General features: G+C 38.3%; 1 protein-coding gene across 1 annotated transcript in view; it reads right to left on the reverse strand.

Annotated features, from left to right (window-relative positions):
* Positions 1-12210, reverse strand: part of LOC148877599 (apoptosis inhibitor 5-like protein API5) — a 29040-nt gene extending 16830 nt beyond the window's left edge. The window contains exons 1-5 of the mRNA XM_088942206.1: positions 11998-12210; positions 11778-11869; positions 11437-11598; positions 1851-1950; positions 1613-1678 (exon numbers count right to left, since the gene is read on the reverse strand). Coding sequence (XP_088798332.1) covers positions 1613-1678; positions 1851-1950; positions 11437-11598; positions 11778-11864 — 415 coding nt within the window. The 5' untranslated portion in view covers positions 11865-11869; positions 11998-12210. The remainder of the gene's footprint in view (positions 1-1612; positions 1679-1850; positions 1951-11436; positions 11599-11777; positions 11870-11997) is intronic.
* Between the last annotated feature and the right edge of the window lie 4748 nt (positions 12211-16958).

A 16958-nucleotide genomic window follows, 5' to 3' on the forward strand; every position in this document is an offset into this window, starting at 1 on the left:
CACTGCTTCCTCAAACAATAGTATCGTGGCCTTCCTATCCTCCCTAGTTTTTAACAGGTTCTTTCCTCTGGCCCTTCCACTCTCAAATTAAAATTTCTTCGCTTCAATAATCAGTTCAGACTTCCATCTACTCACCAAATGAAAAACTTATCCATTTCGGCTTCCCATCAGTTCAGACTTCTCCGTCTCTAAGTTGAAATTTGGTTCCATCAGTCAATTCATAAGCTGCTCAAATATTCTTTTTATGGGAAATGGTAACTTTCATTAAACTTAAAAGGAAAACTAATACAGCTGTCACCTTTCTAGCTGCTCAAATATTCTTTTTATGGGAAAGAATATTCTTCTGTGGAACTTGTTACCCCCACACAAGACTATCCATCAGTCAATTCATTAGCTGCTCAAATATTCTTTTTATGGGAAACAGTAACTTTCATTAAACTCAAAAGGAAAACTAATACAGCTGTCACCTTTCTAGCTGCTCAAATATCCATCTGAATGAATAGTTCAGATTAGATGCCAGACTTTTAGCTTCTCTTTATCTTCTGCCCCTTAACAGCCAATGGCCTTTTGCTTCATTCTACAACCAACTAATAACTACCTCGCAATCCCCTTCATCAGGTTGACAACTCCCAGAGAGCACCACAATAAACATCCCTATACTTCCTCCTCCAGGTAGGCTATCAGATGGCATGTTGTTTGATCTTAGCACCTATCTGGATCAGCTATTCAAGGTAGCAGATAAATACCTAGCCTCTTTAATTGTTTTAGATGTCAGGGCCCCTCGTCTAGAGTTTGCACCCATCTCACCATAATATGAGCCCCTTCTACAATGCTCTTTTCCCCACCTGATTCAAAACCCATCATAAGCACATGAACTAAGGCCAAGATTTCAGCCCTTAGAAAGTCACTTTCCCCAACAGGACCCAAATATTACACCATGAAGTTTCCATTGCAATCATGGAGAACTCTCACACCAATGGTCTGGGATTCCCTAAGGAGCATATGTTGAACTTTAGCTTGAGCATAACTGGTAGTGTGAACTCATATTCATGCTGCACAGGCCTATGGATGGAGAAATCAGCTACTGACTGTCAGCCCATGATGATAGGCTCTGTATCATTACAGTATGATTTACCAAACCCTTGGACTCTTTCAATCAAAGTAATATTGATACATTTGCTTCCATTTCCAATCAAAAAAAAAATCATATTATCATATTTGCTTCCATTAAAGAACAATATATAATATATCTTACCCAGATATGGAAAAGGACAACTGGAAATAAGGTGTCAAATATGAAATTTACACCATACAACACCCTTGCACAGATCTTTTCTTTGGCTAACCCTTGTACAGATATCCTGGTATCATAATGTCCCTAGCAAACAACATGCAGTAAAGGACCACCTCTTGCAGAGGGAAGGGAGAGAGAGAGAGAGAGAGAGAAAGAGAGAGATGCCCATGACAAAGCCAAATAAACAAGTACCAAAAGAAAAGAATTCTATTCATGCCAGAAACTGTATAGCAAGTACAAAGATTAAATAGAAAAGTTCTCCAAAACAAATAGCATTTGACACAAGATTTTTAGGTCTTCAGTAGTGAAGAAAATTACCTTTTACATCCTGCCTTAACAAAGATAGAAGGGCTTTATGTACTGCATCACGCTCCACATTTTCTTCTGAAGAGAAGCACCAAAAGCATAAACTTTTTTTATTGGTAAGAGAAGTTGAACTATAAAAACTATAAAATAGCAGGGCCAGACGCCACAAAAAGAGATGTATACCCCATCAACATCCACATTTTACAACCTCCCCCCTTGAACCCAAAATATTACTCAAAAACTAACTTACCAGCAGTAAGAAGCTGGCCAAGAATGTCCACAATCTTAGAAACATATTCTGGAGTATCCTTGCAGAAAAGAGGAAGTCCACGGATTGCTTGTACTCGAATCTGCAGCCATAGGTAAACAGAAATTAGAGTCTAGATTTCAAATACAAATAAAACATTATTCATATTGACAGAAGGACATCTAACCAATGCATTTCACCATTTCAGCAATTAATGTGACATTAAGTGAAGGGTGGAAATTCTGGGTCTCAAGAGTTTATGATGCAATTGGATGGGGCAGACATCCCAGGAAAGAAGAGCAAAAAGCCCTTCAAAAAAGAATGCTTCAGTTTTTAAGATGGTGGCAGGTGTCACAATGACCCACAGAACTTGAGAGATGATTCACATGAAATCAACGCATGTGACATGCTTCAGCAAAGACAACCTACCTGTTCCCTATCACCCCATATCTATTTTCTTGGCAAAGCCCCAGGTAAGACCATCTACTGATTACTAATCCCCTATACCTTTACTCCAGGGATTTAGGGAAATTAACTTTTTGTAAAGTAATATTTATTGAGATAAGAAATACACAAAGGAGGCTGAGATCAGTCCCAGAAAAAGCCGACTCTCAGCAATTACACATTCCACCAGGATCTGGAAAGAAAAACAGCTGACACATTACAATTTCTGAAATCCTCAGACACAGACACCCAAGACATCAGTTTGCCCACTGTTTTCTGAATTACCTCTTCTGGACTTGAAGCCTTGTTACAGAATATCCTTCTATTCCTCTCAGACCAGATGGACCAAAACACAGTAATTGGAATCGTCTTCCAAACAGTCTTCTTTTTCTTGCTCAAACCCATGAGCTTCCAGCAACACAACAGCTCCTTAACCGACCTTGGCATAACCCGGCATAACCCATCTGAGGAAGTGACTCCACAGCTGAGAAGAAAACGGGCAGTGGATGCACAAATGGTCGGTGGATTCAGCACTACTCCCACACAAACTGCATGACAGATCCAAAATCTGAATGCCCCTTCTCACAAGGTTAGCTCTAGTAAGACATTTATCAAGCGCCGTAATCCAAACTAGGAAGTTAGATTTAGTTGGGCTGGTGGGATTCCACACTTGACGGCCAGGGAAATCAGTAACACCCCTACTACAGAGGTTAGAAGCCAGAGACTTGACAGAGAACACACCATCTGAGTTCCACTTCCACTGCCACTTATCCTCTGAACTGTAATCCAGCTCATGATTCTGAAGACAGGTCAACAGCCACTTTATTTGGAGTCTGAGAGTGGCCAGTATGTGCAAATTAAAAATAATAAAAAAATAAAAAGCCAAGTGTTAGGAAGCCTACCCCTCCCAAGACCTCCACGGGACATTTCAGCATTACTTAGCTCATCTTGGCTCTCTCCTAAGAGTCTATGACCTTGAAAAGAAAGATTACGTAGAGATTCTTAAGAGTACCAAGAGAAAAATGATTAGGGTTTTCTCTATAAAAATAAAAGAACAGTGTTCTTATTGATCTCATCTGTGTTATAGTGGCCCACTAGGCATGAACCAGTGTTCTCAAGCCATCATTGACTTGGATGATCAAACTACTCAACCCATTACCAGTAGGATAAGACTGTCTAATTCAACCCCAAACCTGTAAATAAGCCAAAAAAAAGCATTCACTTGATCGAAACCAATGTTCAGAAAACCGGACCGCGCATAAAACCAGAGAAGGGAGAGGTTCACGGGTCAGAGTTTCAACCGGGGTCGAACTGTGATGGCATGGCATATACATATATTACCAGTAGGATAAGACTGTCTAATTCAACCCCAAACCTGTAAATAAGCCAAAAAAAAAAACATTCACTTGATCGAAACCAAGGTTCAGAAAACCGGACCGCGCATAAAACCAGAGAAGGGAGAGGTTCACGGTCAGAGTTTCAACCGGGGTCGAACTGTGATGGCATGGCATATACGTATATATATTACGGGGTCATATAATAAAGTAATATGTGTATAATAAAGCAAATGACTAGGGTTCAAGTCTCTTAATTTACATTTTCTTTAAAATATGTGTATAATAAAGTAATGTGTACATTAAAGAGCAATTAATTATCACAAGTAAAGAGGTGAACTAATGGTAATTGAGCAATATATAGAAATTAGAGATCATGGGTTCAAGTCTTACTAAAAACATTTTAAAATTTCAATTGTTAAGGACCCAGGTGGTTTCACAAAACCGGGACCAGTTTTCTGGTCAAACCGGCCAGACAGCCAGTTTTCGCCAGTTTTTTATCAAGTGTGGTTATTGGGGTATGACCAAACCGGCCAAGGTCCTGGATCACGGACTCACAGTTCAACAGTCCACCGACCGGTCTGGTCGGTTTTCTAAACACTGGTCAAAACTCATTCATCCAAGACAGTTAGACCACTGAACTGAACCATTTAACTCGGTCTATGGTTCACAAATCATGCTATTTAAATATTAGACTGTATTCAACCAATAAGTCAATCAAAGCGTCAAATATTCTAAACAAGATTTAAATATTAGAACTTTATCAAATCAACCAGTCAAATCAAAAGATCCAATTGACAAGGAGAGAGAGAGAGAGAGAGAGAGAGGCGGGCTACCACCAAGCAGTGATGGCAAGTCCACAACAACCAAAGCTTAGTTGCATCTCACTTTTTCTCTTTCATTCTCTAATATAGTAATATTTGGTTATATAACCTAATATTTGGTTATACATGTGCATAAGATAAATCTAACCTAATATTCTAGTCTGATGATCCAGATCTGTTGTATTAATAAAATAGTGACCCATTCAACCGGGACAGCAGAAACAGTGAACTCACCTGGGAAGAAAACCAGGTGGTCCACCGGTTCAGGTTTTAAAACACTAGTTCAAACTATAAAGAAGTTCTAGGATTTTACCACTGATAAGTAATGGCAATGTGAGGGGATCTTCTTTTCTAGCTTTCTCATACACTTAGAGAGAGACTCTCATCTAAATTTTTTTACTAGTACTCTCATATCTAGATCTAGACTCTCCCATCTCTTGGATCCATCAAGTTAAACTTTGATGGGTGCTCCCTGGGTTGAGTAGGGCTGCAACTTAGGTGGCCTCAAGTTGAGCATTCATTAAAATTTGAATGGGCCTGGACCCAATGTTTGTTTAAATTCTTCAGTTCAGATACCTGACTTGTACCACTATACTTGGGCAACCATGGTCCTTCAGTTATTGGACAAGAATTTAGGAAATATGGTCCTTGAGGTATTGGGCAGATGGTTCTGCAGATTTGCAATGGAACCAAACAACCTATGGAGGAAGGTCATTGCTGAGAAATATGGTTTGTGTAGCAATGGTTGGGATGCAGAAATGTCCCTTTCATCCTATGGTTGCAGCTTGCAGAAGGGCATTTCAAAAGTCTTCAATAGTTTTAGTGAGGAGCTGCTTTTCAAAATCGGGGATGGGAGGGAGATGAGATTTTGGTTGGACTCTTGGTGTGGTGATTTTGCCTTAAAAGACCGGTTTCCCTCTCTGTTTAACATGGTGGATAACAAACTGGCTTGGGTGGCAGACTGCTATGGGATGAGTGACAGTTCAATCTGCTGAACCCCCTCCTTTAAGAGTTTCAATGATTGGGAGATTAATCAAATTTCTGAACTGTTAACTCTAATGCAGAATCAAATTTTGGCAGATTCAGGATTCCAGACTTTGGAAGTGGACTTCAACAGGGGTTTTCACAGTCAATTTTTTTACAGAAGTTTGGTTGGAGCCCCAAGGAACCCTTGTTTCCCAGCAAGGCCATATGGGGTTCAGCCACACCGTCTAAAGTGAAATTCTTCACATTGGTGGTAGCCCTAGAGAAGTGTTTGACTAAAGAAATGCTCATGAGGAAGGGGTACCCTGTCCAAGACAGATCATGTGTACTGTGCAGCAGGGAGGATGAGTCAGTCAGCCATTTGTTCTTACACTGCAGCTTTAGCTCATCTGTGTGGAGACACTTCTTTAGGGTTCTTAATATGCAGTGGTGCTGTACCTTCTCAGTCAAAGACCTTTTGCAAGAATGGGGCGTACAGGGCTTATCAAGGAAAGGGAGAGTGTTCTGGTCAGTTGTTCCTTCAGCAGTCTTGTGGGCCATCTGGTCAGAAAGAAACTTAAGAATTTTCAAACAGAAAGCATCACCAGAACCTTTGGTGACTAATATAGCTGTAGAGGACTGAGGACATGAGAAGCTGGTTATCCATACATTTTGTATTTAAAAGTGATATTTTATCTTCTTCATTTTTGACAGTAGATTTTTTGAGGGGGCTTAAGTTTTCTTTTGGTACATAAGCCACTACCTGGCAGAGGCTAGGGACTCCCTGGACTGCTTAAACACAAGACTGACAAGGATTCCCAGGGAACTAAAACCACATAGCAGATGGTCTAGCCAAATGTGGTGTGCTATTAGAGTTTTTGTATAGTGATAGACTTCCTCCTCTGTAATCCTTTGGGGTTTTCCCCTTGCTTTGTACATCTTCTCATGTACTTTTTCCTTTTCTAATGAAATATGGACAAATTTTTCTCAAAAAAAAAAATTCTAAGGTGTATTTTGGGCCGGTGGGATAGAACAGTTCTACTACTGTTGAGTTTTTTTCTCTTCTAAGGGAACTTCTTATGGTTATCACCCTTGGTTATTCTAGAGTGGAGGTAGAAGAAAGTAGGTAACTCCCAGGAAGAAATTGGCTGGTTAAGAGATAGGGGTGACCAGTGACGGTTCCTAGATCATTAGTATTGTACCAGAGAGAACAAATCTCTAGTAGCCAAATAAAATATCTCATTATGCTGGATTCTTAGGTCTGGCCAACAGCTTAGCCAGCTCTTTAGCTAAAGGTGGAGTTGCATTGGAGATCTGTTTACCATATCAGGGAGTTTTTGTATTATCCTTCTTATTGGTGTATGAGGAGGAAGTAGTCTCACAGCCTCTGGACTGTATTAAATTCTGTTTTTTTTTTTTTTTTTTACTTGTATTTATCCCCTTGTACATCTCTCCATTGTCCTTATTCATAAAATCTATTAACTTGAAACCAATCACAGAGAAAGAGAGAGAGAGAGATTCCAAGACAAATATAGCATTTATATTATCTAAAACAATACACCACACCCAAAGCTCACACCCCAAAAGCATCAAGAAGACAGAACTCGCACAACCACATCCTACTAGCCCCTCCACAGCCCAAAGGATCTCTCAAGATTCAAGAGCAAACTTTGGCAAGACAATGCAATAGAAAGCTTCAAGTCCTACAAGGATGAAAGTAATTAGAGATCACCAAAGGAAGCATCAACAGAAAGACCTATTATGTCAATCCCCTGCCTTCCCACCCCCTCTCGCCAAACTCGATGTACTCGACCCTCATTCCATAGACCAGTTTCCTCTACAGCATTTCCTCCTACATATTAATAAGGTTTAAAATGTCGATGTCGGTGGAAATGTCTGTCACCCAAATATAAGAAACATGTCGGAAATGTTGGAAATATCATATGTAAAAATTATAGACATGGTGGAAACATTGTAAAATATGCAAAATATAAAATGATATTTTATGAAATGATAAAAGAAGTATAGGCACACCTTTTTATATTATTATCTTGTTCTAAATCATTAAACAGAGCTAAGAAACTAAGGTTATAGACAAAAGAATACGTTCTGCACGTAACCTGTAAACCTTAAGATTTAGAGCTTCATGATAGAATGAGTTAAAGCAAAGTTTTAAAAATTAGAAAATGTAAATGGTTGCAATAGATCAACCTTATTATCTATTACACAAACAATAAACTAATATTTAACTTCTTGTTTGAAATGAATATTGAGCTAACTCGAAGTGGTAATCATGTAAGTTAGGTAGACAATAACATTGTTACTTCATATATCTACAATATTGTCACCAACTTATGTTATAATACTATCTCTTGGACTCCAAATAATACTGGTAGTGTTTTACTAGGGAATATGTCGATTCTAGTAAAATTTCATGTCGCTACCCATGGAAGTGGAAATGGAAATATGTCATAGAAACTATCTCTTGTACTCCACATAGTGCAGGTAGTGTTCATTGGGGAAATGTTGATTCGGGTAAAATTTTGTGTCGCCACCCATGGAAATGGAAATATGTTGTGGAAATATTAGGGAAATTTGGGACATTTTAAACCATATAACATATATAAGAAGGATTATGCCTGACATCAATGCCCCTTACAGTTCAACTGGAGGAGGGAACCAAACCCTTCCAAATAAAGGTTTATTTAGTTTTTTCTTTGTTAAGTAGAGACGGTTTATTTAGTTACTCTATTAACATCAATTATCAATCCCTCTCTCACTCATCTCATAGACCCTTTGTTCACTGTGAAAATAGTCAATGACCTGATTCTGCAATCCCATTGAAAAGTTAATTTCTTGTTCATCTCTGCTATTTGCTCAACTTCATTATGAGCAACCTCCTCGATGTCTGCTCTTTCACCACATCCAGATCAATCACATTATCTGAAACATAGGATGTCTCATTTGATTTTTTTTTTTTTGAAAGAAAAAGAAAAAAACAGGATGACTCATTTGAATTAAAACCATGCTCTCTCTCTCTTTCTCACTGGCGCCTCCCTTTCGTTTCTCTTCAGAAGGCTCAACCAACTAGCTTTCAAAGATCTCTATTTGCACCCATTACACCTATTAGGCTTCACAATAATCCAAATTGTTATCTTCAGCCTCCCCAACCCCTCAGTGACTATTGCTGCAACAGCTCAAGCAAATTCATCAACAGCTAGATGGGCTATGCTGTTGCATACCATAGTAAATACTCATCTTCCTCCTTCTCCTCTGCTACTCCTTACAGCAAACTCTAAAAATTACTTCACCATCTCTATTAAAGAAACCAATCAAAATCTGCTCCATCAAAATAATTCAAGGGCTATCCACCATTCCACCTGACTCTAAATCAACAAAAGTAGGGGCAAAATCTGCCACTTCTAATGCTGTCTGCTACTTGCAACTCTGAAGTCTGAACCCAATCCTAGAGTCTTCTTGATTCCTGACATAACCTCAAGGAAATTAGAGCCCCAATGACAGAATATCAGAAATTGAAACCTGTTTCAGACCCCAAACTCCCTTTAAATGTACCTTCCCCATCAACTTAAAATCCTAATATGCATAGAACCCCAAGTCAACCATTTCAGAATTTGAAACTGTGGCTTCAATTTTCTGTACAATCTCCAACCTAACCTCATCATTATTGAACAACCAGAAGCCACCACTTAAATGCAGTTCACATGCACAGAGATTATTTTAACTGTCCCCCAGCCTCATGCTCCATGGCAGACTTCTGCAAAACCCTATATGTTTTATGGTAATGACAAATATCATCATCTTAAAACTATAACCAGAAAAATGAAAAAAGAAACACTATAAGCATCATGGAACACCCAAAAGCCAGCATGATAGTGCAAGTTAGCTTCCCACTTCTGCCTAGAAGGCCTAAAATATTGAGTTTGCAAATCATAAGTCACCTTTCCCTTGATCCTAATTGCAGTGCTTCAAGAGTGTAGGAAGAACCAGAGATTTAGAGTTCCTAACTTTCAAGCTTAGAGCATAGATCTGAAGCTTATCTTTTTCAGTCCAGCATCTTCGATTGCATGGAACAGACCAAAATCACTAACTTAAAGGCCATCGTTTAATCAATGTCTTCACTACTTGGGACAACTGAGATAATATTTTTAATGACAGTTGCTTGTATGTCTTTTTTTTCAAAGCTTTTAATGGTACTAGTGACCAGCGATACTTGTAAGATTTCTTGTACATGGAAGCTGACACCATGCCTGCTTCAAAGATTAAAATAAAAAATGGCCTGCTTCACACCACCAAGCAAACTACATACAACTGCCATAAGAGTGATGATGTGGGAGCCGGCAGCAGCAGCAGCAGCAGTAATTTAGTGTTCTCAGCAGCAACAATTTAGTGTTCTCATCCTATCTTATCTATTCAGTATTCTTACCTTATCTGCTTTCAGTAGCAGGGATTAGTAGGAGTCTTATCTATTCAGTTTTCTTATCTTATCAGTTCAGTAGGATAGATTAAGGGAGCCTTATCTTATCTAATTACAGTTCTTATCTTATCTTATCAGTTCAGTAGGATAGATTAAGGAAGTCTTATCTTATCTTATCAGTTCAGTCTTATCTTATCAGTTTAATAGGATAGAGTAGTAGATTAGCAAGGAGTCTTCCTAAAAGTAGGATTCTACCTCGTGTAATCTCCTATTTAAGGAGCTGATATTATTCAATAAACATATCGAAAGTTTCAGTCAAGAAAGAGAGCAAGAAGAGTTAGGTGATCTCTTGGACAAATCATCATTAGGGCGCCAAGATAGGTTCATCAAGAGCAGGGAGGAACAAGGGAAAACAGGAGGTTTTCCCTGTGGACCGACCCGTGACGAGATCTTATTCCTGGGCCCATAACAAGTGATTACCCAATGTTGGTTCCTGCTATCTGGGGTCTTGGGAGCTATGATACCTGGATACCCGTACAAGGGTGGCATGTCATATCAGATGCTTCAAGTTATAGTGTAAATTTCATATCCAATACTAACAGCTATTTCCTTGCTTTATCCAGGTAAAATAACTCTGGAGAGGTGGACTGGATATGGAGTTATGGACTAACTTTTGACATTTTCTTGCACAAAATGGCTGCTCTCAGGTTTGGACTAGCATCCTCACGCTTGTCAGTCCAAGATTTTACCACTGAACCCAGAAATAGCCCTCTACATGGCACTGCTATGTTAAAAACAAAGAATAGCAACTTCAGCACAATGTCAACTGGAAATGTGAGAAAAATCTAGCTTTACACCACTGGTCATAACCACAAGCCCTAAAGAAATTATGAGCAATGCTTAGTGAAGATTTGCAATCAAATTCCCAGTCTCCCACTATCTAACAGAGATCAGCCACAGATCAACCTGATATAACAGCAGTTTTCATCCTTGAAGCATCACAGACCATATCAATCACCTAGTAAGCCATAAAACTTTAACACCTAATCTAAGATCTGCAAACCACAAATGATCATATCAAAAGAAAATTGACCAGCCGGTGACTCTATGCAATTTTCCAACCTCTAAAAACTAGCCTACCCATCTGAGCACCTCAAGTACAGGAAGCAATGTAACTTAAATGCATAAAGCATATCCAACTTCCAACTGCCCACTAGCACTATGCCTGTACTGCTACATCCACAACTTGAAATTCTGTTAGGTCCAACTAAAACTCCACTTCAAATACAAACCCAAAAAAGTATGTGATGTCACTCTGCAACTTGAAATTTTTTCAGCTTCAACTAGAACTCTACCGCCAGCTCTATGTGAACCAAGTGAGACAATATTTCTCCACGTTCCGCAACTTAGTTGAGTTACATGGTTGTGGTCAAATGTGATGCATTAACTACAAATCACTCCAGTGTGACCATGTGACTAATATCATATCCACGCTAAAACAAACCCATCAAGTAAACCATTAAAACATACACAAATATTCATTACAGGGAAAAACAACGTAGAGACTAAATAGAAAGCTTATTACTCACACCAAGTTCCTCCTCTTCACACAAATCGAAATGGGCTTCGACGGCTTGACTCGAGAGGCTGGGGAAGAACTTGAAGAACCTGGGAATAAGCTGTGCTGCCAACTGTTTCGCTTTTACGCTGCCCTTGGCTGCTCTAATTATACCCTCGTAATCCTTAACATTCTGCCTCAATTCCAGACCCAAAACAGAAAAAAAAAAATCAAAATTTCCATAAACAAACATAATTAACAGCAAACTGAATTGATTACAGCACCATTAATACCCCGAAACAAAGAAAAGTAAGCAGACAGATAGACAGACATAGAGAGAGAGAGAGAGAAAAGCAAAAGTTTAAAGTTAACCTGGGACTTATCCTTGGCTTCGTTAAGTCGCTCGCCGTACTCGTACAGCTTCTCGATATCGTTCGCCTCCTCGGACCCATCAGCCATTGCAGCTTAAGAAGGTCGAACACAAAAGAGGAATTTATCAAGAACAATGAGGGAAAAAATCATAGAGATTTATGGAGATCTTGAGAGAGTGAAAAAACGGGATAATAAAGAAAAGGAAAAGAAGGGTTTTTACTTGTTTCAATGTTTTCTTTAATTCACTGTAGTTTTACAAAGTAGTAAGAACTAAGAAGCAGCAGCAAGAGCCAGAAGCAGCTCCGAGAGAGAAGGGGGGAAGAGAGTGTTTGAACACAGCAGAGAACAGACGAAAGAGGAGGCAACGAGCTTTCGAAGCCGCAGCGTTTTTTCTTACCCTCTGTCCCTTACCGTAGTCCGTAGGCTGTAGGAAATAGGCGGGGTCTTAGTGGACCAATAATGTTAATTTTACTGAAATGCCCATCAATCAGGACCGTCCAACACACCGACTCTTTGCCTTTGGGAGATATTTGCATTGACATCAACATAGAAACTGTACTGATCGGACGGCCACGAAACACGAGAAAAAACGAATCAAAATTTTTCTGCCATATTATTAGTCTCATGTGGGATACAGTAGATCAGAATCTTCACGATAAAGTCTTAATAATAGAATAAATTTCTTCAACTACACCTAATTGAGTAAGTGTATTTTTATTATTTGAAAATTGGTTAAGATACCTTTACTGTTTTTTTCTCATTTGCATCCGTTAACGGAAAAACAAAAAAAAAGATTATTTTATCCTTTATTCTTCTTCAAAATTTTAAAATAAAATATGGAAAATGGGGAAAGAAATGTTGATTCATCAAAACATTAACATTTCAAACCCAAAAGATTCCATCTTCCTCTTTGATGAAGGAAAATTTGGCCCGACCTCTTTATTATGAGACACGTGGCAGAAACGACAGCTCGGCAAAAGGGGTCAAGCCTACGCGGCAAGAGCACACTTCGCCAAACTAACCCACCTTGTAATAGCTCGGGGTAGACTTCGCCCAACGCCCTGTAACAGCTCGAAGTAGACTTCACCGAACTGCCACCTTGTAACAGCTCGGGGTAGACTTCGCCGAACTGACCGCCTTGTAACAGCTCGGGATAGACTTCGCCGAACCGCCTTGTAACAGCTCGGGGTAGACCTCGCCGAACTACCTTGTAACAGCTCGGGATAGACTTCGCTGAACTGCCACCTTGTAACAGCTCGGGACAGACTTCGCCAAACTGACCCACCTTGTTACAGTTCGGGATACCTCCGAGCTCAAGACCGCCTCGCTCAGCACTTCACATCATCTTCTAGGCACCAAAGCCAAACAAGTCGTACCACGCCTGGCACCAGAGAATTCCGTGCCCGAGGGCGCCACGCCTGACTGACTTGGGATCTGACGTTTGGCAGCTGCACTCTAAACGGCCGCCTGCCACCGCCACTGACGCCGCCATCTCCAGTTGGACGGTTAAGCAGTGACGGTTAGGCAGTGACGGTTCTGTCTCAGCAGAAGGGACGGCAGCCGAGTTGACAAGCGCCAGAGTAATCATACCCGATTTGACAAGGGCCTCGGGGCGAGTACGCGAAGCGACTATAAGAGCCCCCTGCCCCCCCGATAAGAGAGGTATGCAAAAACCTTGCGCTATCTGGTATTACTTTGCTTTTGAAAGATTCTAACTTGAGCTTCGGAGCCTATACACCGGGTTCCCCCCGGAGCTTTTCCATCTCTCCCATTTTAGGATCCCGACTACCTCGTTCGAAAGCAAGGCGACGGACAGCTAAGACCAGCCGGATCGCGCTCCATCACTCCTCTTTAAGAAATTTACCCAATATATTACCTATGGAGACTTCAATCACATGAAGTTTTATTAGTGAAGGTTGAAGAGGAATGCACATCGGTCCAGCTTTTCTTCCATTCTCTTTTGAACCCGTCAGGCAAGAGCATTGGTAACTCCCAACCGTATTTGTGCAAATTGCTGATAGTGCACAGTTATTCATGGTTCGATCCACGCATTCATCTATGTCTACAAGCGGTTTACTGTTTGCACCTCTGCAACTCTCATGTTGCAACTCTACAACTCTTCACGAGATACCTGTTGCAACGCTTTAGGTGAGATGGTTATTTGAGTCCTGTTTACTGTTTTTATTGTCATAAACAATAGGGGTACCATTACCCTTAATAATATGACAATTGTAAGGAAACATTGTACATTGAAAGTAGGGGTGCAACTTGGACGGGCCCAGCCCGAAATTTTACATGGGTTGGACTTTTATTTTTGGTTTTCGGGTTGGGTTTGGGTCCAAATAAGTTGGGCTTTTTATTTTTGGGTCAGGCTCGGGTCTATTTAGGTAAGCTCAAACCCGATCCAACTGTATAATTTATACATACACACACATTAGAGTGGGCTCATTGACTAACCTTAGCCCAACCTAAGTGCATCAAATTATAATGTGGATTGGGCTTAGGTTTGGGAGATTGAGATTGACCTCGGGCTCAGGCCTTAAAGCCCAAATTTTAGAGTTGGGCCTGAGTTGACCATAAACCCGGTCCAACCTACCCGATTTGCACCCCTAATTGATAGTGGATTAACTTGCTCCATTTAGAATCTAGATTTCCTCCCCACTCACCTCAGCGTGCATTGAAAGAATCTCTTGAAGTTGCCAGTGGGAGATGTTCCCAATACATGGTTGAGATATATTGTGGGGTGCAGATGTAAATTCACCTCATAGTACTTGCAAATCGTGCATGGAGAAAACTGAACATCTCATATCTCATAGCCACCCATACATGGAGAATATGTTAATTTTAGAGGGAGACATTGTTAATATATGGTTGGATTTGCATGCATCCATAAATCATAACGTGAATACAATTTTTGCTTACATAGCACCCAAACATGATGAAGGTGGGTGTAAGGGAGATCATATTCAATCCTTGCAGTTGTAGTTGTGTATTCAGAATATCTCCCGGTAAGGAGGAAATCCAAATTCGGTGTGAGGTGGGTCTTTGTCCATGGGATGCGAGATGTTTCCAATGCATGTGCAAGTGAAGTGAGATAAGGTGTGAGGAGGATTATGAGAGAGGAGGAATTTTGATTTGTTTGTATTCATAATATAGTGTGTTCCAATTGGAATTTGAAATATAAATGTTTTTTTTTATCAAAACTAGTGTAAGGGCATGTGTATATATGTATACAAACAAAGGCCAGGTAAAAATATAGTTAATATTATATAACCAAAATTATTATTTTTTTATCTTCTTCATAACCAAGACAAGTATTCAATTTATATAATATAAACAAGGTTTGAAATATCATACAACCCCATATCAAACATATCATATCAGTATCCAAAGTTACTAATACAAGTCCCAACTCCTAAGTCATTTAGCACCTCACAGCTTGAGCCATTATTTCTCCTTCTAACTTGTGGTGATAAATGAAATAAAATAATTTTTATTGTCAACATACAATCTAAACAAACACTATATGTTTATGTTCTTTTTTGGTAAACGTCATATATTTATGTTAAACACTCCAAACTTAAAACTAAAAAATTAATATTTTATAAAATATTAATTAAATAAATTAAATTATCAAATTTATATTTATATCAAAAACTGATTTTTATTCAATAAATTTATACAAATACAAATGTTAATAATATAATAATTATTTTTAGTACTTAAAATTCATAAATTTGTACATAATATGTATCTAAAAAATTTAATGTATTTTTATAAATTATTAATTTATATTTTAATTTACACAAAATAAAAACATATTTATTGTTTACAAAAAATAAAAACTTTATTTACAAAGTATTTAAGAATATAATATTAAATTGAATTTATCAAATCCACTAATTTACATTTATATCAAAAATGGTTTCTTATTTTAAGAAATTTATAGAAATAAAAGTAATAATAATGGAATAATTATTTTAGTAATTAAAGTTTTGAATTTTCATATGAGATGTATATTATAAATTTAAATAGATTTGATATATTTTAAATTAAGATTATATTTTTTATAAATTATCAATTGATATTTTAATTTACATTTTATAATAACATAATTATTGCTTATAAAAATATTGTTTGTCAAACATTTCAAATTTTAATATTTAGTTTACTTTTTCTTAATGTTAATAAGTAAAACTAAAATAATAAAAAATAATAATATAATAATTAATAATTGTATATATTTTGTGTTAAACTTATATAAAATATAACATAATAATGGCTCTGTGCATGTATTGATTTGTAAAAATCTATACAATATGAGTCTTAGACTCTTCATTGATAGATTGTCAACAAAATTGTAATATATCTATGCATCTTGTTATATTAATTATAACATATTTCTTCATATGTACCATTAAAATATATATTTCTTATGTATTTATATCTTATTTGTAGTTATTTTGGCCTTAAATTTAATGTAATTGATGTATTTTATAGAATTTGTATGCATTTCTCTAGTGTATCAATGTGCTTCCATATTTTTCACTCGTATCCATGTGTTTTCAAAGCTAGAGGTGTAAATCGGACTGTGCCACTCATAACCCGACTTTGGACCGGTACAGCACGATGGCACACAGGTCGTGCCATGTTGGGCTGGGGTTCAGAGTCCACAAGCCAACACGACACGACACAATTGTGTCGTCCCATGGTCCGCTAGCCGGACGGGCCACACTCGGCCCGCCTGAGAAGCTTTTGGGGGGTTTACAGAAATACCCCCAATAGTTATAAACAACTATATATGGGGTATTTATGTATTTTGGTTATGGGGGGAGAAAAAATGACACAAATGCCCCCAAACAAATATATAATAACTAGTTTAGGGGGGTCATTTTGGGTAAATAAATTTATAATGACCAAAATACCCCTCCCAACATCTAAAAATAACTAGTTTTTAGGGTATTTTGAGCAATTGAATTTCTTTCAATTCCTATAAAATAGCCCTATCCTTCATCATTCTCATCACACAAATTCAACAATTCTCTTAATATCTTCTCCCATACATTCTCTAAAGTTTGAAGTGATCTGAACTATGATTGACTAATTCTCCAATTCTCAACTTTATTGAAGTTTCAACAAGAAGAAGGCTTGCTCAACCAGCTCATTTATCTCAAGTTAGCA

This window comes from Nelumbo lutea, chromosome 1, assembly GCF_056320005.1.
Source record: "Nelumbo lutea isolate HS-2025 chromosome 1, American lotus-T2T, whole genome shotgun sequence".
In the NCBI taxonomy this organism is placed as follows: domain Eukaryota; kingdom Viridiplantae; phylum Streptophyta; class Magnoliopsida; order Proteales; family Nelumbonaceae; genus Nelumbo; species Nelumbo lutea.